We start from the raw sequence: 21,364 nt of genomic DNA, 5'->3' as shown, positions 1-21,364 counted from the left end.
TCACTGTCTAGTTTACCCTTCCTTCCATTCCCTTGGTGAACTCTTACTCATTTATCCACATCTCAGCTCAGCCACCATATACTTCAGGAAGTCTTGCTCAACAACCAAATTGAGAACTCCCAGAGGACGCCTCCTCTGTGTTCCCCTATCCTACCCTCAGTGCTCACCTCGCCTCAACATTTCCCTTATTACATGAGATTATCTCACACTAGAGATACAAACAAAACTATCTCCTTAAAACCTCACTCATACCACGTCACTCTGGCCCATAAGTGCTTCAAGAGGCATCCTATGGGAGGTAAGAGAAGATACAGGCCCCATGCTCTGGCCTTTAAGGCCCTAAATGGCCTGGTCCCTGACCATCTCTCCAAACTCCTCCTTTGTCCTTGCTTACTGTCATACCACTGTCTGTTTTCAGATCCATCACACTGCCAAACCCTCTCATGCCTTAAGACTTAGTTGTTCCTTTTTATTCTCCAGGGCTTTGCTTGAAAGTTGTCTTCTTACAGGCACCTTCCATCTCCACCTCAAGAACTATCATCCTTTCCCACTGTTCCCTATTTCTTTTCTTCACTGCAACCACAGAATTTTATAAGTAAGATATTTATCTACTTATTCATTTATTGTTTTCTTGTTATTTAAATCTCTAATTTAGTGGAAAACACACCCTCAACTCTTCTTGCTACTGGAAAGCACAATCCAGGCTTTTTAATCCGTATCCTTCCAGGGTGTTTGGTGCACTGTTACATCCTCAAATTTGCCAAGTAAATGAATGAGCAAGCAAAGTTCAGGAATGACATAAAAAGAGAAGGAATTACAAAATAGCAGAGATTTAAAGAAATTAAATATTGGTGTTAGTTTCCATAATGACTTGCATTGAGGGAACTCTGAGTGCTTTAAAAATATTAATTTACACTCTGTTCACAGGAAGAACTCATTATCTCTAACTTACAAGCAAAGAAAGTCAGCCAAATGAAGCGACTTTTCCAAAAGGAATATAACGTGTTAAATAGGGAGCTTAGTCTAAACTCTAAATAGCTTTATTTTATACCCTGCCTTGTTCCCAGAGGATTTTAGATGGCTTTGAGAGACACAGATAGTTACACAATTTAGCATGTTCACAAAAACAAAACAAGCCAGTTGCTCAGGAGAAGCACAACTATTCCTGGTACAAGGTCTGAAAGAAACTTCTTTCTTGGGTCCACACAAAGGGCAGAAAACCACATCCTCAATCACATCCTCCAGGCAATGAAGCAGTGGGGCTCACGGGGTTGTTTGAGGCACTCCTCAGTGTGGGCCGATGGCGTGGGGCCAAGGCTCAGATCCACAAAGCAATTCTCCAAGGAACCAGATCAAGACAGCCAGGTGTGCGATTCTCTGATGGCCTGTCTTAATCCAAAAAGAACATCTGGAGATTCTGGAGGAATAATTTAACAGCACACTCTTCATACGCTGGGCTCTGTGAATTTTACTTTTCACCCCAAAACTTCTAATAAGTATTAAGTAACGGTGAAATTGAAAGTGACAAGCATCTGGAACACGGTCAATGTTGTGTAACAACGAACAGCTCCATCTGATTTATCAGTCAGATGACCTGGGGAAGGGTATATTAGCTAAGGTGTAGGTTAAGCTGTTCTAACAAAGAGATCCCAAAATACAGTGACCTAGATAAACCACACGAACATTTTGGGAAAAAACACTGGGAACTTCTGGTCTTGTTGCCTGTGTTAACTAGGCCAAGAGGCCCATGGTGGGTAAGGAGGTCCTGTGGACCCACTGAGTGGGGCCTCAGAGAAGGGGCTTGGGGGTCACTTACTGGGCTTCCGCATTTCCTGTCTATAGTGCAGGAATTAGAGCTGTCCGCTGTGATGTTTCCTCCTTTTAATACTATGGCTGGGGCTGTTCTTCTATGAGGCATGACCAAAGTGTAGACCCCTCAGCTGGGAGTTCTCCACTGTGAGGGTTCCAGTAGCCCGACCAGATGGAGGGGATGGAGGGAAAGGTGGCTTTGAAATGCAAGTTCCACCTACCAGGGTCCCAGTATTTCCATTTTAGCCACTGAACTTTTATCAGCCAGGGAGCTTTTGCTGGGTTTCAAACTGCCTCAGGAGCCCTCAGGAGCTGGCCTCAGGCGCCATTAATTAAACCAGCTTTAGCCAGGCAGCATGGCTGCAGGGTCAGAGCGTGGAGGATGCCGGGAGGAAGGGGAGGGCCGTGAAGGAGCGCAGAGCGTGGTGGGCGTGGGGAGCTGCAGGAGGGGAGGGGAGTGGAGGAACGCACAGCGTGATGTGCGTGGCAACCGGCATGATGGAGGAAAGGGTTGATACACTGGTGCTCTCCTAAGCGCTATAAGCAGCAGTGACTGCGACTCCTTTCAGCCCTCAGGCCATGGAGCAGCTGGCCTGCCGCTGCAATTTGCTCTTGCCCTGAATATTTGGGGCGGGACCTTCAGCCTGCGTGAGGCCTGAAGAGGATGTTCCTGCCACAGAAGGCATCCAAGTCTTATGGCAGGCACCGCTGTCACGCTCAGACATCTCAGACTTGGTCTCAGGCTCAGCTGCTGTCTCTATGGGGCGGCTGTGGACTCTTCAGGTGGGTCGGACTCACTTTGGGTGGGTCGGAGCTGGGGTGGGGTGAGCACAGCTCAGCAGGCAGGGATGAGGGGCAGTGTTGGGGATGGGGTGGAGGGTTCTGTGGCCATTTGGGGGTTCCTGGAGTGACCATATACAATTGAGAGGCTTCTGTTACCTGTTATCAGATGCATAGGACTAAACTACAATGATAACAGATGCTTGGAGGTCCCAGAGAAAATTGACAATGGAAACCTCACTGTAGGTGGGGCAGGCGAGGGCCATCCTTCTGTATAGAATTATCAGGGACCCTTGGGTTGTGTTTCTGGACCATCTGTCCTTCTACCTTGTAGTGAACACAGGGAATGTGTACGGATAAGAGACAGAGGCTGCACATGCCGATCCGTGTTCTCTAAGTCTGTTCCATTCTGCAGAATGGTCAGCATGGCTTCATTCAAATAACGTACTTATTACTTATGTGTATTGAGTGTTTGATATAAAGGAAGTGCTTTGCAAATTAGCTCATTGGATCTGTCAACATTTGTAAGAGGTTGTTAAACCATTTCACAAAGGAGAAAGGTAAGGTTCCTATAGGGGAAATGTTTACATATAATCACAGTTATATGTCACAGGCAATTGATATTGCCTGCTATGTGATGAGTCTGTGATTTACTTTAAATTGGTGAGGAGAGTCTAGTTATGTATTCTTAAGTTGACAACCAATAAACTATATTAAACGCGCCAGTTTGTAAATGAGATTTACCATATTTTTGGGAAATGTCCAGTTTCTTTCACATTGCACATCATGTGATATTCCTTTATAATGAAGCTAGTATGTATTAAGGCTGTGTACAGACTGTATATACGTTTGTAGTTATGCATGAATAACACATGCCAGATCAGCACAGGGAAGCGTTTGGCTAGAACCCCAAAGAGGACTTGAGCTTTCTATACCTACAGCCTCCTTTCCCCAACTCTATCATGTCAACTTTCTGCCCCTGGACTCTGGTAGAGATGTCCCCGTCTCAACCAGAATGTCCACAATGTTTTAGGAATCAGCGACCTTCATGGATGTGGTTGTGGACTTCACCCAGGAAGAATAGGCCTTGGTGGGCGCATCCCAGCAAAAGCTATACAGAGATGTGATGCTGGAGAACATCAGTCATCTTCTCTCTGTTGTTGAGTCTGTCAACAAGGACTTATTTACTCAAGTATCCAGGGAAGTTTCCACATATCATGCTCCCCTCTCAGCTCTCATTTTTATTCTTTCATAACACAACTACGAGAAGGTAATTCTGTTTATTTATTGATTTAGTGACATGTAACTTGTCCCTTCACTAGAATATAGTCTTCTTGACCACAATTTTATGTTTTTGTTGTTGCTCTATTGCCAGCACCCAGAACAGTGCTGAAAACTCAATGGATTTTTTTTAAATAACTAAACAATAAGATTAAACAATTCCTAAGTAATTATTCTGTTCTAAGCAGCAATCCCAGAGTTTGAGACCACAGTAGAAAAAATAACAGGCAGGCATAAACTTAGGTTATTCTGGATTAACTAGAAACATTTAATTCCTCCCTTGTTGAAAACACTGGGGATCTTTACTCTGTGAGCTTGCTCGTGCACATCCACGAGTTCCTCAATGCTTTGGGCTTGGTGTCACGGTGTTCCTCCTGCTCTGCTCAAGGACTTACAAGATTTTCTTCAATGCTCACTTAGTTGTTCATTGAGATCCTGTCCTTGACTTGAGGAATATGTATGGTTCTTAAAACACAGTTCAAAATTCAAGTGGCTTTTTCCCATGAACAGGGTGGCAACTCCACAAATAAGACACAATTTCCCATTGGAGCAAGGAGAGAAGTTGTGGAGGGAAGAAAGGGGATTCCCACAAGGCCTGAAGCTGGGTAAGCTCCAGGCATGTGTGTTCACTATGAGAAGAAGCCTAGTCAGTGAGGGATCAGGACCTTGGTAATGCCAACTGCAGGTTTCCTTAAGTCAATGGTCTTTTCAGGAAAGTATGAGAATCCAGTGGGGAAAAATTCTCAATGTTGTCATTATTCCTAGCATTTGTCAATGTCTTTTATTTATAGTTTATGTCCTCTTTGGATCAAAAGTTTCATATTGTGAACTTTGCCCTCATCCCTTCCCCTTGATGATTTCTTCTCTCATAACCTTACCAAAATCCGTCTTAGTTTTCTCTTCAATCTTGAAAACATTTTGTAATTGACAGTGCCCTAAAACATGTTTTTAGACACTAGTACATTGCTCCATTTCACATTCTTGCCCTGTGTAAGGGTCAATATTTGCCTTGCATGCTGTATAACACTTGGGTTCCCTAATGCCTCTTGAGAAATTTATTTTTTAATTGACTTTAGGCAGGAGAAGTAACCTTTAAAACCAAGAAATGGTACCTATACCAGATATCTGCAGGAAGGATCCATCTAACTGCACAGTGATGGTAAGTTTCTTGGGTTGAACCCTGGTCCCCTACATTAGAGGCCTGGGAATGGGATGATTACTAGTAAAGCACAATAACGGGACTATAATTTGAGTTGGGAGTAAGTGCCATCCCAGCAGAAATTTTTGCATAATTTTAATTTAGGAAAGATATTGACCTGAGCTCAGAGCTATAACCTGAGATCTTATAAAAGGACAATTGTATAAACATGGCTCAAATACCTAGTCTATGAAACACAATGAAGTTACAAAATTAACCAACTGTACAGTTGAGGTGTTATAAAGAAGAAATCTCTGGGCTGGTCCAGTGGCACAACAGTTAAGTTCACACGTTCAACTTAAGTGGCCCAGGCTTCACCAGTTTGGATCCCGGGTGCAGTATCGGACCACTTGGCAGGCCATTCTATGGCAGACGTCCCACATATAAAGTAGAGGAAGATGGACACAGATGTTAGCTCAAGGCCAGTCTTCCTTAGCAAAAAGAGGATTGGCAGCAGATGTTAGCTCAGGGCTAATCTTCCTCAAAAAAAAAAAAAAAGAAGAAGAAGAAGAAATCTCAATGCATGCAAGAGAGTAACACACCGTGCATATGTAACTTACATGGGGAAGGTTTTTAACCAGGAACTATGACTGACTGATTAGCCTAGAATTCATACATAGAGAAAAGAATGAATGAACGTCTGTGGGCAGTCTTTTAAGTGCCTCTTATCTCCTCCAATAAGCAGAAATCTCACATTAGGGAAGAACCCATTGAATAGAACTAGTGTGAGATGCTTTCACTCACAGGTTCACGGTGAGTTAACATATGTGAAGTCACGTGGGCCCAGGAGGCCCACCTCCATAAGCTGTTGGACCAACTGAGGCAGCAAAGCCATGAGGAAACTCTGAAGTTTCACCTGGAAAATACCCAAGATATTCTCCAGAACATGAAATACTGATAGGCAGACCAGATTCAAAAAGACAGAAGGGGATGGCCTGAAATCCATAATTAAGGTCAGATGAAGCCTGCTTAGGAGGCCAGGGGTGTGCCCAGGAAGTTCAAGATGAAAATCTTTCCTCTAACTTCGGAGAATGTTGTGGACTTTGCTGCTCTGTTCTCAGCCAACTCAGAAGGTTCCAGGGAGGATTTTGATCTGAATAGTTTATGGAGGGAGGTTTCAAGGCCATGTAATTTAAACAAGTGCAGTCAAAGAGATGGCTGTAAGTCAAGAAAGCAGGGCTCCTGGAGTGGTGAGAGTCACTAGGACAGATGGGAGATATGGGGCGCTGGGGAGGGTGTGGGTGCAACAATGATGCACTCCTCGGGTCCCCAAGATGCCAGATGTCTGGGGAGCAGCTGCCACCATGGCCTTTACCACTGCAGCCACCGCCAGTGCCATTTCCCCAACCACCAAGAACACCACTGCAGTAGGCTGGACAGGGAAGTAAGAAGTAGGTTCCAAGTTCACCACTGTGGTCTCAAATCTGGACCTGGGCACGTTGGGATTGGGTCTGATAGGAATCGTGCGTGGGGCAAGAGGAATTACCCTGAGGCAGGGGCATGAAGATCCCTGAGCTCCTCTCCAAGTGTCATTTGTTGCATTTGCATCTGTTGAGCTGAGGTGGATCCCTGCCCTAGAGGTGACCAGAGTCAGCCCACTCCACATGCCACACCACAGGGGGGCCCCACCCCACCCAATGCATCCCAGGAGGCTGTGGGACACCACCCCCGCTGCTGGTGCCCTTGCACCGGCTGCTGCCAAGTTCATCATCCTCCCTTGGGAGCCCGGCCTGGCCTAGGAGGGGCCCGAATGTGGAGGGGCTGAGACACAGTTTGGGCACACTAGCTGCCTGGCAGCCTCCTGCTCCAACCAGGCTGATGACAACTGCCAAGGTACTTTCAGGTCTCAGGATCCTTTTCCCCATCCTAGACCCTGGACAGAGACATCCCAGGAAGCTGGAATGGTCAGCTTCCTTCAGACAAAGCAGGCTCCTCCAGAGGATACGCCTCTCCCTGTGCCCTGCCACAGTGCACCCAGGGAGATGGCCAGGGTAAGGCCTGCCTTGGCCCTTAGTCATGGATTTCTCTCAAGAGTAGAGCTCTAGGCAGCAGGAGGGCATGGCTTTCATAACTCCAGAGTGAAGGGAGGTGCCTGCCCATGGAAGGGCAGGCCTGCCAATTTCCCCACTATTTCCGCAGGGGGCATGGCATGCCTAGTGTTGCCACACTCCTTTGGTTAGCGTTCCTGAGCCCTGTTGACTTGTCAAACATTTACTGCTCCCTGTGTTGAAAAGTTCCTTCCTGACGTGAGGCCTTGTTCTGTCAAACAATAAAGGAGGCCCCGGATGATCAGCATGCAGGAGGGATAGCCTTGCCCTGTCCCCTGGTCCCTGATAGGCAAAGAGGGGCAGAAAGCTATTTTCAAAGGATGGAAGTGGGACCTGAGCAGTAGGGGAGAAGGGGATGTGAGACACAGTTGTAGAACTTGTGAATCCCAGTTCACCAGCAGCTGCACCCGGCCACCACCAGTGGGCTCCCCTACACTTTCAGTGCCACAAGTACCTGTCCTTCAGCAAGCCCAAGGGCCTTCCTGAGACCAGTCTCCTTTGCTGTGCATGTGTAGATAGAAAGAAGGGTTTTCCCTCCATGGAGCAGGGCTTCCAGAGTGCTAAAAGTCAATAGGACCCATGGGATTAGTCAGTTGGGGAGGGGCGGGTGCACCCACCATCCTCTCTTCATTTCCCTGACATCCTAGATCTGGTGAGAGTCACTTGAGGTTTCCATGAAATTAGTGGAGTTCTCACTGTGTTGTAGGGGGTCTTGTTGAGGTAATTGTTGGCCTCTGTGATATCAGGTCTCAGTGAGGTCAGATGGGGGTCTCTATAATGTCACTAGAAGTTTCTTGGAGGTCATGGGAGTTCTTTGTGTGTTCAGGGAGTTCTCTGTGAAATCAGGAGACCTCACTTTGAGGGAGGAGGGGTTTACCATGAGGTCAGTGGAGGTCTCTGGGTGGTCAGACAAGTCTCTGTGTGGGCATGGGATGTCTCTGTGTGGTCAGGGGGAGTGTCTAAAGTGTCAGGGGATGTCTCTGTTAGGTCAGCTGAGATCTCTGTCTGTCAGTGAGGGCAGAAGGGGCCTCTATGAGGTCAGAGATGGTCTCTGTGAGGTCATGGTGTTACCAAAATCAAAGTGGGTTGAATCCTTGCGAGTTAAGCTGGGATGAGTACACTAAAGCTATTTGGGGACATAAACCTTGCCTCGTTTGTTTGTCATCCAGCCCTTGACTATTGGGGACCACTGATAATGCTGTGTAGTAGCTTTCCTCACTTCATCTGTAGTAAGTTCACAGAAGGTGTCAGTTCACACAAGGGCAGTGTGGAAATTAATGGTAACTAGAGAAGCTCTCCTGATGGAGCGGCCATTTTTGCAGCTGCAGCAGCCACATTATGTCCTTTACCATGGATCCCGGCTACTTTCTTGGGGACCTGTACCACTTCTAGCAGTTTAAGCATCTCTGGCCCATGTTTAACGTCCATGATTCACTCTGGAGACCTCTGTGGCTGGAGGTCACTTCGGGGCAGGCATGGCTTAAAGACCCATTGGAATCAAGGAGAAGGGCAGCAGGGTTTAAGATATGACAGGATTTTAAAGAAATCTGAAGGGAATCTAGCATCATATCTTGACAGTGCAGTATTCTCTTTTGGGATAGCCAGAGGTGTCCTCAGTCACTGGTAGACTAGAGAATTGATGTAGGGGTTCAAACCCTCATAGGTAGGCCCATAGCCAATTTTTTTTGCTTTCTTGATTAACAAGCAGGTGACAGCTACAGCTCTCAAGCATGGGGGCTATCCTTTCACCATGGTGTCTAGCTTACCCATTCAAAAGCGTCCCTTTCTGGTCCCCGTAGTTTATCAGAGAGGCTGATAGCCATGCATCCAATGTAAAGGATCCAAAATAGAAAAAGCACAGCCATACCTTTAGACACCTTATATCCCTTACTGGTCAAGAAGTTGAACATACTTAGCTCACATCTGACTCTATCCTCCTGGGGATAGAATCACACCCCGCAGGATTATCCTTCTCCCTGCCCCCATTTTCGATGCCAATTGCAAGGTCGGGTCGTGACCTGTGCTCCTGACAAACCAGCTGGAAGACCTCAGGTTCCCACCACCCCCTCCTTGGGTTTGAGTGCTCTGATAGAGCGGCTCACACAACTCAGGAGAACCTCTCACTTCTGAACAGCCACATGGAAGAGGTGCATAGAGCAAAACATGTATGGCAGGGAGGAGGAGCTCCCAGGGCCTCTCTGGGTGTGCCACTCTCCCCAAACCTCCATGTGTTCGCCAACGCGGCAGCTGTCTGAACACCGTCCTTTCGGAGTCTAACGGAGACTCCATTGCCTAGGCATAGTCGATTACAGTCATTGGCCATTGGCTACTCAACGTGGTCTTCAGCCCCTCTTGCCCCCTCCCCCACCCCAGGGGTGGGGGCGGGGACGGGCCTGAAACTTCCAAGCCCGGAATCAAATCACACAGGTGGTTTCCCCAGCACCCAGGCCCCACCCTTAGGGCTTCTCCAACACTCACCTCGTTAACACCAGTTCAGGTGGCGTTGAAAGGGGCTTGTTAGGAATAACACCAGACAAACCACTTCACCTTTCTGGCTCTGGACTTATTTCAGGAACTGAGCCCTAAAGTAATTCTCATAACCAAAGATGTGCCATGTGGCTCTCATATGGGCAATTACAGGAGTTGTAGGCGCTCTGTGCCAGAAACGAAGGGAAGACATTTACTATTATAGCCCCAGGAGCACACAGCATTGAGAGCACTAAGGTCTCGAGCAAATCTAGATTCCCCTGTTCTGAAAACTTACTGATTCCGGGAAAGCTTCCTCTTTATGGCTTCTGGCTTCAAGGGGTATATGTTTTACCCGGGAGCAGCCACCTACCTGCTTCCGTTTTACCTTTCCTGGCGTGCCACCGGCTGCTCACTCCACCTGTCCTTGGGCCCATGGTTCCGAGTTAGCCCTGCTTGAAACATGTAGGGGAATCTCTCCCTTCTCAGGGGCTGCTGTATCCTGCAAGAGGGCCATCAGCTCACCTCCCCCACTTTTTGGCGTTTGGATCTCGGTTTTCTCCTGTTCCCGGCCTGTGGAGGCCCCTAACTTACAGAGCATGTCCCTCCCTAGAAGGGGGTGGGGAAGGGGGCATTCTGGTACACACAGTGAGGCAGTTTTGACCCTGTTTCACAGGTCCAGGGCTCCAGAAATCTTCTGGTCTCTCCCTTTCCTGAGACCTCCTTCAGTTCACACTTTCCTTCAGATAGGTTTCCCTTGTGGGCATTCAACACCAAGAACATGGCTCCACTAGGGAGCAAAGATTCAGCCTACTCTCCTCCTTCCTGCGGAGGTCACCGGGGCCTCCTGGAGCCAACCGGGGGAGGGGGTGTCCCTCAGCCCCATCACGTCTCATCTGTGGTCAAGGGAAACTGCCACAGCTCGGTCTTCTTCGATCCCTTCCCTCCCTGGGGACGGTTCGGACAATCTTGCCACCAACGCCCTTCCTCTTGGCAGTCCGCACACCGATTAGCCCCCGACATTGTTGGTGGCCTCCTGGCCCCTCGGTGGGGGCCGGGGTTACTCACCCATGGCATATGCCTCCTCTCCCTCAGGTTACCTTGAGGAGACTGGCGGGCCACAGCGAGCAGGGTGGCCTGCCTTTTCATCTTCTTGTCTTCCTTTGCATCCTCAGCTTCAAGCCTGTTATGGGCTATGGAGCACCCTCCATGCAGCCACTCGTAGCTGTGCAGGACTGGTATCAGGACCGATAGCCAACTTTTGGAGTTTCCCACGGGTGTCTGGAGCACTTCTGAGATCTGAAATACGGATTCAGGATCACTGTAAGGCCCCGGGCCTCCAGGTCCCAGTTTGTGTATCGCCTGAGGCAGTCCTACAGCCTCTGGAACAAAGTGTGTGTGTGTGTGTGTAGCTGGGGGAGCCGGTTTTCCTCAGGGCCCTATTGGACCTCTCTTAATTTAGGCCATTTAATGGGTGGCTGGCTTACTCTTTTCATGGCTTTCAGAAGCGGACCCCAAAAATATCCTCCCTTTCCTCGATCCTCAGGATCATTGGGATTCCACCCTGCCTGTCTCTTGCACAGCCTGTCCACCAGGCCTGCGGATGTCCGATCCTGGGTCATCTTCCTTACCCACTTGTTCTCTGGCTTCGAACGGAACGGATGACTTTGCTGCAGGCATGCTAACCTTCTCCTCCAGAAGCCCACAATTCATATGGCGTGAGAATTCATATGGAGTGAGGATAATAATATTGTTAATAAAGTTATTTTTATTATTAATAGCTAACAATTGTATAGTGCTTACTATATTCCAGGCAATATTCTAAGTGCTTTCTAAATATTAACTCTTTTAATCCTTGCAAGTGCCCCATGAGGTAGGTATTATTTCTTTCAAATGAGAAAACTGAGGCTCCAGAGAGAGGCTAAAACCAATATGTAACTGATAAATGAATTCATCAGTAAAGCTGAGTAAAATGCAGGCTCTCTGCCTTTGGAGTCTTGGTTCTTGATACTCTATACCTATGCTCCTGCAAGTCCTATGAAACCCAGAAGCTTGTATGATGGTGGTGAGGCACAGGGGCTTTAGGCAAACTGCTGAGTTCCACAGCTGACTCCACCCTTGGCTTGGTACTGAACACAGTCCTCGATTTGAGAAGCTCAGTATCTACTGCCCTCTCCTCTAGGACCCAGGAGAGGTGTGGATTCAGATGCAAATATGGGGAGGCTTTTAAGTTCTAGGGGCAGGCTGTAGCCAAAGAAGCTCAGGGCCTGCAGGTAACTTCTCACCAGTTTAGCAGCTCCCCTACCCCTTCAGCCCCCATGCATGCAGAAAGGCAGCATGAGCCTGGAATCACACAGGCCTAGATGGAAATCCTGGCTCTGAAATGCACTGGCTTTGGGTAACAACTTAGGCTTCATGATCAAGGTAAAATCAGAGGAAGATGGTGCTGTTGAATGAGCATCCCAGCAGCTGAGTTAAACGGTAACCAAAATGACTGCCTGACTCAGGGGCATAAGGCTTTAATGCACACACACTTCACATGTCCCAGGCACAGGCTAGACATTCTACATGGCTCATCCCATTTCATACTCCCAATAGCCCCAGGAGTTGTGTTGTTCTATACCCACTTCACAGATGAATAAACTGAGGTTCAGAGACCTTAAGTAGGTTGTACCAAAAGTTGGGCTTCTTTGAATCCTTGTTACCATTATGGGCTTAATTGTATCCTCCCAAAATTCATATGTTGAAGCCCTGACACTTAGCACCTCGGAAGGTGATTGTATTTGAAGACAAGGACTTTAAAGTGGTGATTAAGTTACATGAGGCCATTAAGGTGGAGCCCTAATCCTGTCTGACTGGGGTTCTTGTAAGAGGAGGAAATTTGGAATCACAGGGAGACATCAGGGATGCGCTCACACAGAGGGAAGAACATGTTAGCACAGTGAGAAAGTGGCCATCCACAGGTCCCCTACTATCAGCACATAATCAGGAAGGGCAAAGAGGTTTTCTAGTGCCATGTTGTCCAGAGGCTTTATCTCATATTAGGTAACTCCTAGCAGCTCTGAAAAATACATGTTATGAGTGTGGAAATATCAATGGATCTGGGACTTCGTTGTTGCATTATTGTCATTTCTCAGAGGGTCAGAAGATGTTATAGGCATAAGCCTGTCTCTCCTAAGAGGGCCTGGAAAGAAATTATAGAAAGTGTAGAAGGCAGGACCTACTTCTTCGATAGCTCATTCCCAGATTCGGGCTAATATCATATCTTCATTGGATTATTAATGTTTCTTGAGAGTGCTACTTCATCAACTTTCTCTTCCCTGCCTAGGCCTTCAGCAGCTGATACGGTCATCAGCTGTCTAGCTTGTGGCCCTGCATACCTATACCTTACCTATCCATATGTCCAAAGTGACATGAAGCTCAGGAGGCCATATTTTCTGATTTGTGGTATCATTTTAGGAAAAGTTTTATGAGGTATAAACAAAGCAAACTAGTTAAAAATCTAACAATCATTTTTATTTGAAGAGAATAAGATCACATGACATTAGAACTCCTCTGGAAAACCCAGGACATATATCTCACAACTTGCCTGACTTTTTTTTTAAAAGATTTTATTTTTTCCTTTTTCTCCCCAAAGCCCCCCGGTACATAGTTGTATATTCTTAGTTGTGGGTCCTTCCAGTTGTGGAATGTGGGATGCCGCCTCAATGTGGCTGGATGAGCAGCGCCATGTCTGCACCCAGGATCCGAACTGATGAAACACTGGGCCGCCTGCAGTAGAGCACACTAACTTAACCACTCTGCCACAGGGCCGGTCCCCTTGCTTGACTTTTGATAGGTAAGAAGGAGATAGAAATTCTTACCAGTGGCTATCTGGTTGCTAGAAACAGAAACTGCCCTTTGTTAACATAAGCAAAAGAAATATTTTTAAAGGCTATGGAATAACATATAAAATTGAGGGAAAATAGAACTTCAGGAAGAACCAGAACCAAAAAATAATGAGAGATACAGAGACAGAGACAGAGAGTGGAGGGAAGGGAAGAAGGGAGGGAAGGATGGGTGGAGAAAGTGATAGAGTTAATTAAACAAGGTGGCCACAGCATAGGCTAAGGGAGGGTATGGGATATTGACAGTAGTCCGTGATCCCAGAGAAGAATGTATTTATATATAAATGGAGGAAGGATACTGGACAAGCAAGTATAAGTGATTTTCACTAACAAAGCATTCCTAAAGTACTCATAAGCATTACATGACTCCCTGATTGTTACATGCACAAGTATTGCTCAATGAAATTCCTGCTTGGGGACTTCACCAAATGTCATCTATTTACACTCAACACCCATTTCTATCCCCTTCTACATTCTTTCTTGTGTTGCAGTACTTCCCATATTTGAGAGGGCTGAAAAGAACATTTCCAAAACTCCCTTGATGCCACGGTTCTAGAATTGATTTAAGTTCCATCAATGTAATGCAGTTACATGAGATTTGAAGGCAGAAGGGGTAGTGAAGGGCAGCAGGGACATTTGATATATTTATTTTCCTGCATTGGTAGCAACTCCAGGCCCTGGCAGGCATCAGTTTTTCCAGTGGCCCAAAGGCACTTTGCACTGCCTAGTCACCAACCTCATGGTCAGGGGCACTGAGACATCAGGGAGAATTTCCTGCAGTTCCCCCATCTCTGGACTACATCTGCTGAGGCCTGACCCTGAGCCTGAGCCTAGCAGCAGACACCAAATTCCATTCTACTAGCCCTTGCAATAATTCTGTGGATGTCTAATTTCCTATAGTAAAGCCCTTTCTAGTGGAGATACTTAAGTAGTTTCTGTTTCCTGCATGCACCCTGAATGATACAAGTATCAAAAATCTCCTTCAGCATCAATTTAATTTCCAGCTTTATTGCACATTCTTTCAGTGCAACGATATGGTTCACCCATCTTATGGCTCCTTTCCTTGCACAGATGACAGAGTTTTCTTGAGTAATTGAGCAGAGCTTCCTCTGACTTGCCTACAGGTGAGTTCAGTTATTTTGTTCCTTGAGACCACTCCCATTTCCCAGAACTATTGTTGACTATGCTGCTTAGCTTCAGTGGTTTCCTTGTTGTGTTTCATCTCCTTATTCCCAGAAATGTAGATGCCTCACCAGTGACGAAACACTAGGAATGATGATTGCCCTGATGGCTGTTCTTTTAGGCCAGTTGGATCATAAAAGGCATAATTCTACAAATATTATTATATAATGAAGCAGTCTCTGGTGATAGCCCTGTGATAGGTACACTTATAGAAGAAATTAAAGTTGGTATTATGTGTTAGAATTTCAGTCACATAGTCCCTTGGATCTAGGAATCCCAAAGCTAGGTACTTATGTTACTGATATCTCACAAAAAAATCCTCTCAGATTTACATATAAGTTTAGTGCAGGAATTTTTTTGGTAAGTGTTTTTAAAAATGAAAACAGCAAAACGATCCTTCAGGGACCATTTAATTGAGTTACAGTATATTCAATTGATAAAAGTATTCAGCTGTAAAATAGCATGGTTGGCTCAATACAGGAAGATTTCCAAGATGAAATATTAAGTGAAATTATAAGGATGAATTGCACAAAATATTTAGCAATTAGCAAGTTTTGAGTATGACAGGTGAAAAAATATGCATTGGTATTAACTACACACATGAAGTGTTCACTAATTCCCCTTGGGATCAAAATACAAGGTTCTGAGAGTTTAGAGTGGGGGAGGGTGGTATATCATTTTGTATTTCAGTGGAGAAAGAGAAACATTACCAGGTATTTTAAACAGAGGGAATTTACAACAGGGGATTGTGGGTTGGTTATGCCAGGATTGGACGACTGAGAATGAAGGTATTCGTTTCCTTAAGGGTGCTGTAGCAAATTACCGCAAACTTGGAGGCTTAAAATAATAAGCATGAATGAAAAAAGTGAATGAAATATACAAAAAGAAGTGTATATGAGACATATAGGAAATGCTGACAATACCCAGTACACATGTAATCAACGTTTCAGAAGGACAGTAGGAAGAGAATGGAGCTAAAGCAATATCTGAAACAATTATGGCTGAGAAATTTCCAAAAGTTATAAAAGACTTCAAGCCACAGATCCAAGAAATACTATGAATTCTCATGAAGACAAATACAAAACATTTAGAGCCCATCAAACATGGTATGGTCTAAGGTCTAAAGGGGTATTTCACAATAAGGAAGTGTGGGTCCAACTTTGCTTCTCTTCATTGTGGGGCCTGTGAGTGAGGGAGAGGAAGAAGCAGCAATCATGGAGCAGGGCTATATCATGGCTGCTGATGGGGGATAATTAGGAGGGAATGAAGATAGCCTCAGAGGCTCATTGATCCCCTCAAACATTTCTTGAAGACCTGTAACTCAAGATTTGACAGAAAAATGGCTAAGAGTTTGGCTTCCCTTTTATCAAGGAAAAAAATACCTATAGTAATTCTTACTTAGAACTACTTATACAAAGGGACAGAGAACCCAACTCAGTTGGTATAGACAATGAAGAGATTTTGCTTTATGTAACTGCAAAGTCTGGCAGGAGCAAGTGTTATAGGTGTGGGTTGATCTAACCATTCAGGTGTCAAAATCAAGGATCTGCTTTCATTCTGGCTCTCTGTTCTGCTTTACTTGGTGTTGGCATAATCTCTAGGCTCTACGTGGTAGTCCTCCAACTTCTCCAGGTGGGCACTCCTCTGCAACAGCAAAATAGCCATAGCAGCTATGTCATCATATCTGCATAGCTCCCTCTTTTTGTAGGTCTTTCCAGGAAGGAGAGAACATTACTAGCTAAGAAATTATAGCAGACATCTCCTCTCACCTCTGAGTCTCAGATTGAGTCTTATGCCCATCTTTGAACCAAGATCGTGATTGAGATACCACATTAGTCTTCTAATTGGTCTCTAAGCAGAGACCAAGTTTAGAGTCAGAATTGGGGGTTAATCCTACCAAACCACAGCACTGGGATGGGGGAGGAGTGGTCTCCACAAAGCAAAATATAGTTGCTAACAGTAGAAGTGGGTAATCACCAGAGGAGTAACAAATGCTGGAAGCCCCCCCCCCCAAAAAAAATCAACTCAAATCACACGGCATGACACTTGACCCACTTCTCTTCCCTTTTCCTTCTAGGTTAGCTCGGCTCTCTTCTCAGCTGTTGCTTGAATGCACCAAACACCTCGCCCTTGAGGCCTTTGCTCTCCCCAGAGCTTTATCCTGGAATGCTCTTTCCTCAGACATTTGCTTGGCTTTCTCCCTTGTTTCTCTATTCACGGCTCTATTTAAATGTCACTTCAGAGACATTGCAAAATATCAAAAATAGCAACTGCATTTCTCTCTACCCCCATAATTGGCTTTGGTTGTGTTTATAGCATTTATCACTATTTGAGATTCTTTTATGTCTCTCTTTGCCCTCACCACTGGAATGCACTCTCCATGAGAAGATTCTCTCTTGCTCATTGTTGTATCATGGTGCCTAAAACAGTGCCCAGCATGTAAGCATTAAACAAATGTTTGTTGAATGAATGAATGAGAATCCAAGACCTAACTCCACCTCTGTAATCTTAAGCAGGGAACTGAAGCCTTTATTGCCTCTGTTACCTTATCTGTCAAATGGAGATGCTTTCTACCACAGAGCATTATTCTTCAAGTAAGAAAATGTGTGGGAAATGTCTGGCATGTACAGATCTTTGATATATATTATTCTCACAAATATATATATATAGATAGCTAGCTATATTCTCACAAAGCTTCATTCAGTGGACCCAATGAGGCCAGAATTCTTTATTTAAATCGGTTGTTATCAACCCTGGTGTCACTTTAGGATTACCGAGGGAATTCTTCACAGGTGTTGAGCTTGGTTCTCACCCTGAGTCTCTTATTTAATTGGCCTGGTGTGATGCCCAATCATTGGCAATTTTTAAAGCTCCCCAGCTGGGTCTAATATGCAGCCAGTGCTCAAGACCACTAATTTCTAGTCACTGGTGGGCTGATGGCAGGGCTGGATGTGTAACCCTCAGACTCATGGAAGCATTGTAAAACCTGGCCCTTCCAACACCTGGAAATCTCTAGAAGCCAGCTTGGCTTATTTTCTCCAGTACAAACCTTCAACTGGTGGACTACACAGACGATCCTTCCCACTGTGTTAGAAAGAAAAAACATCAGCTCTGCCTCAGATTTCTCAAATGATTTTCACATGTGCAAACCATGACCTGTTTCCATGCTTGTAGATGTTAGGGGGGAGAAAGGGAAGCTTAAAGGAGACCAGGGAGACTAGTGTGTATTTTCTTCTAAAGAAACTTTTAAAAGTGCAGAGAAACTGGCCTGGGACAAGATCTAGGATCTAGATCTTATACTAACAGGGATGATGCATGTGAGCAGTGCCCAGAAAAATTCCTGGCCCATCGTAATTAGTGTTCAATTAAGCAAACTAGACTTGCCTAAGGTGTTATGATAATAATGACACAACAAACAATGAATCCTTTTTTGAGCATCTTCCCTGCGTTAAGTATTTTAGGTAGGTAATTTTTTACCTCTACAACATTACTGTAAATCACTGGTTTTCTCCCCTTTCACAAGTGGCAAAATTAGGATCCGAAAGCTTGCGGCTGGGAAAGGGAAGACTCAAGATTAGCATTCAGGGCTGACACCAAAGTTCATCTTCCAGCCTGTATACTATATACTGTTTCTAGAATCCCCTTAACTCAAACTCTATGACTCAGAGCAACCTGAACCTTTTTCACCTGCAGTAAACAGAAAGCTTTTCCTTCACATAAAATAATGTAAATAGTGATAAATGCTGTGAATACAACCGAAGCCAATTGTGGGGGTACTGGGTTAGAGATGCTGTTCAAATCTCATCCCATTCAGAACCTCTTACTATTGATAGGAGAGGGAAAGTGGAAGAGAGAGGTTTTGCCTGATCTTTGAGGCATACACATGTGTGGAGAGAGGGGGCAGAAATGCCTGGTTTTCTGTTAAGAGGTAGGGCCATGGGAGGAAGCTGTTGCCCACTCCCCAAACTGTGCAAGTCCTCCTGATTCAGGGCAGTTCTACAGGCTCTTGTCTCTGCTTATCTGGAACTCTCTGCTCCTTATGAACACCCACCATCACCTTTGCCTGGAAATTCCTATTCATGCTTTGGATCCACAGTTTAAGTGTCACTTCCTCCAAGAAGCCTCCTCTGGTTCTCCACCTCTCCCACCCCTACCCTAAAACAAAATATTTTCACATCTTATTTTGTTGTGTTTATGGTAGTTTGTAATTAAATAATTTTGAGTAATTGTTTAGTGCCTACCTCCCCTTTGTCAGCTCCATCAGGGCAGGAACCAGATCTTTCTGATCTACCTCCATATCCCCATTGCCTAACACAGTGCCAAACACATAGAAGGGCCTCAACATTTTATTTGCCTGGCTGTAAGTGTTACAATGAAGAGACCAAACTTAACCCTTCCATTTTTTCTTTCTTTCTCGGGAAACAAAGGAAAGGGAACCTCTGCCACTCCAGTGCAGCCTGACATTCCTGAGATGCCTCAAGGCACAACTGAACATATGGTATGCACCTGGGTATGGGGAGCTTGAGGAAGAGCTTCACTCATCTTTCACCTTCTATTCTCTGGTGCTGGATGGGGTCCTCCTTTCTGTTTTTTCTGTTGTTGTTCATTTATTTAATGATTGGCCCTGAGCTAATATCTGTTCCTCGCAGCAGAACAAACAGCACACAGAGCTCCTGTCCTCCCCACCGCTCGCCCCAGGCGCCAGGCTGCCGCCTGGGGTGTAGACGCAGGGAGGGTCCTGTAGGGGAGGAAGACATTTCCTCTTCCCAAATGTGGGTTCATCTGGCCGGAGAATGAATTAAATTCACATGAGACAGAATAGCAAGAGAAAATTAAACAAAGCTTTATGAGGAACCATGGCCCGGGGCCTTTCTTCCCGAAGGAAGAAAGGGCACCCAAGAAGTGGGGTGCACAGAGCAGTTATATACCCCCAAACAGGGTGTTTCACATGTGATTGAAATGTCCCTCCCACAATAGTCACAAGATTGCCCTGTCGGCACAGTGCTTGATGGACACAGCAGGTAGTGGTCGGCTATCTCGGTGGTGGGCGTGGCAGGAGGCAAGTCGATTATCTGGAGCTGGGTAGTCACAGGTGAGCCCAGCAATCAGTTCCTAGCCTAAGGAAAGATGCTTAATCCTTAAAGAAATACCAACGTTGGGAGGGGGAGGGAAGTTACAGGAGGTTACCAGACAAGCACAATAAAATGCAGATTTAAGTCCTTGCCTTTGGTATTAAGAGTTTCTAGAAAGAAGGTCATCTCCTTTCTTCTTCCTGGTACAGAGAGGGAGGCACCTTTTACAGATAGAGATTTACCTTACAAATGTAAATGTGTCCTAAGAAAGGGCAAGTTCCATTCCTCAGAGCCTCCTTCCCTGTCCCAGTTTATCAAAAGCAATCAGCCTCAAATAATCCTGATGCCAAAGAGACGTATCTTGGGGTGGCCAATTTCAGGTCCCTACAGTACCCCAGGTCTGACTGAGCCAGCGCGCAGGGCCTCCTCCCAGGGAGACCCTCGGAGACACAGACCGTGCCCTGGGAAGAGCAGTCTGGGAGCGATCCAGCGGCCGCTCATCAGCAGGGCAGGCGAGAGGGTGGGAGAATTGGGCCCGAGGGAGGCCGATGCCTGGAGCGCAGACAGTCGGGCCCAGGTGGGGCCCTCCGTGCCCCAAGGGACGCAGGGAGGGGACGGTGCGGCTGCACTCCCGCACCCCATCTCACGGCCCACCCGCTCCGGCAGTCCTCGTGGGCCTCTGCCTACCCGGCGGGGACACTCAGGACCCGGGCCGCCCTCCCCCCGACCCCGTGAGGGACTGTGGGGCCAGGGGCGTGGCCAAGGTCATAGCCAGGGCCTTACGTGCCCGGGCTCCATCCTCACGCACTGCGCGTCAGCCAGTGCTCCTGATGGTGCCCTGGGGACAACCCACGCCCACCATCCCCCCACCCCGGGTGACAGCAGCGCCCCCTCGGGGGCCCGCAACCCGCAGGAAGCAGCAGCTGCCAGAACGCAAAGGAAAGCCAACGAAGGCGAAGGTACGTGAACGCGAACAGTCCGTAGCCCTGGCCGCCCAACGGGACGCGCCGCGCAGAGCGGACGCCGCGGAGCGCCCTGCACGGTCCCGTCTCAGCAGACGCCGCACGCACGATGCCAGCGGGCGAGCACAGGGCAGCCACTCGCCGTCCACAGCCACGCGACGGTCCAGACGCGCCCCCGCCTGCGCCCCGCCGCCTCTTCCAGGGTCCCCTCCATCCCGGCGTGTGGCCTCAAGACTCCAGATGCTACCTGCCCGCCGGGGGTGGGGGGGTGGGGGGGTGGGGGGCTCCTGGGCCTTTGGGGAGAGACTCCGGATCCCCGTATCCCCAAGTCCCCACTTCACTCCAGCTCCACGTGGGGCCCCGCCCCTATGGCCTCCTCCACCCCTCGCCGCCCAGCCCTCTCATTCGCTCCGCCTCTGCTCCCTCAGTGCCTCCTCTCTCCACATGGCCGCTCCGCCCTCCCCTTAGGCCCTTGGCTCTTTCCCTCATTCCTCGGCCCTCCCTGCCCAACAGTGGCTCTTTCCCTGGATCCTCCGCCCTGTCGTCGACGCTCAGTCCTTTCCGTAGACACTTGGCCCTCCCCTCCCCACCCGGCTCTCTTCATCAATACAGTGCTTCTCAGACACCCTCGGCCCTTTCCGCCACTCCTCGCTGTCTCCATGGGCACTCGGCCCTCCCC

At 47.1% G+C, this 21,364-nt stretch overlaps 1 protein-coding gene across 27 annotated transcripts in view; it reads left to right on the top strand.

Annotated features, from left to right (window-relative positions):
* Positions 1–1,637: 1,637 nt before the first annotated feature.
* The window catches only part of LOC106828660 (collagen alpha-1(I) chain-like), a 47,164-nt gene continuing 27,437 nt past the window's right edge, over positions 1,638–21,364 (top strand). For 7 of the 27 annotated variants that reach the window (XR_011495983.1, XR_011495982.1, XR_011495981.1 and 4 more), the window contains exon 1: positions 19,156–20,682. Coding sequence is in view for 2 of the 27 variants with exons in the window: in XM_070491453.1 (XP_070347554.1) it covers positions 20,067–20,682 (616 nt within the window). In the remaining 25 variants the exon portion in view is untranslated. The other 20 variants (XR_011495985.1, XR_011495990.1, XR_011495991.1 and 17 more) reach the window with 20 other exon arrangements.

Source organism: Equus asinus, chromosome 2, assembly GCF_041296235.1.
Source record: "Equus asinus isolate D_3611 breed Donkey chromosome 2, EquAss-T2T_v2, whole genome shotgun sequence".
In the NCBI taxonomy this organism is placed as follows: domain Eukaryota; kingdom Metazoa; phylum Chordata; class Mammalia; order Perissodactyla; family Equidae; genus Equus; species Equus asinus.
The sequence above is the reverse complement of the archived record's forward strand: the minus strand, read 5'-3'. Positions and strand labels throughout refer to the sequence as shown.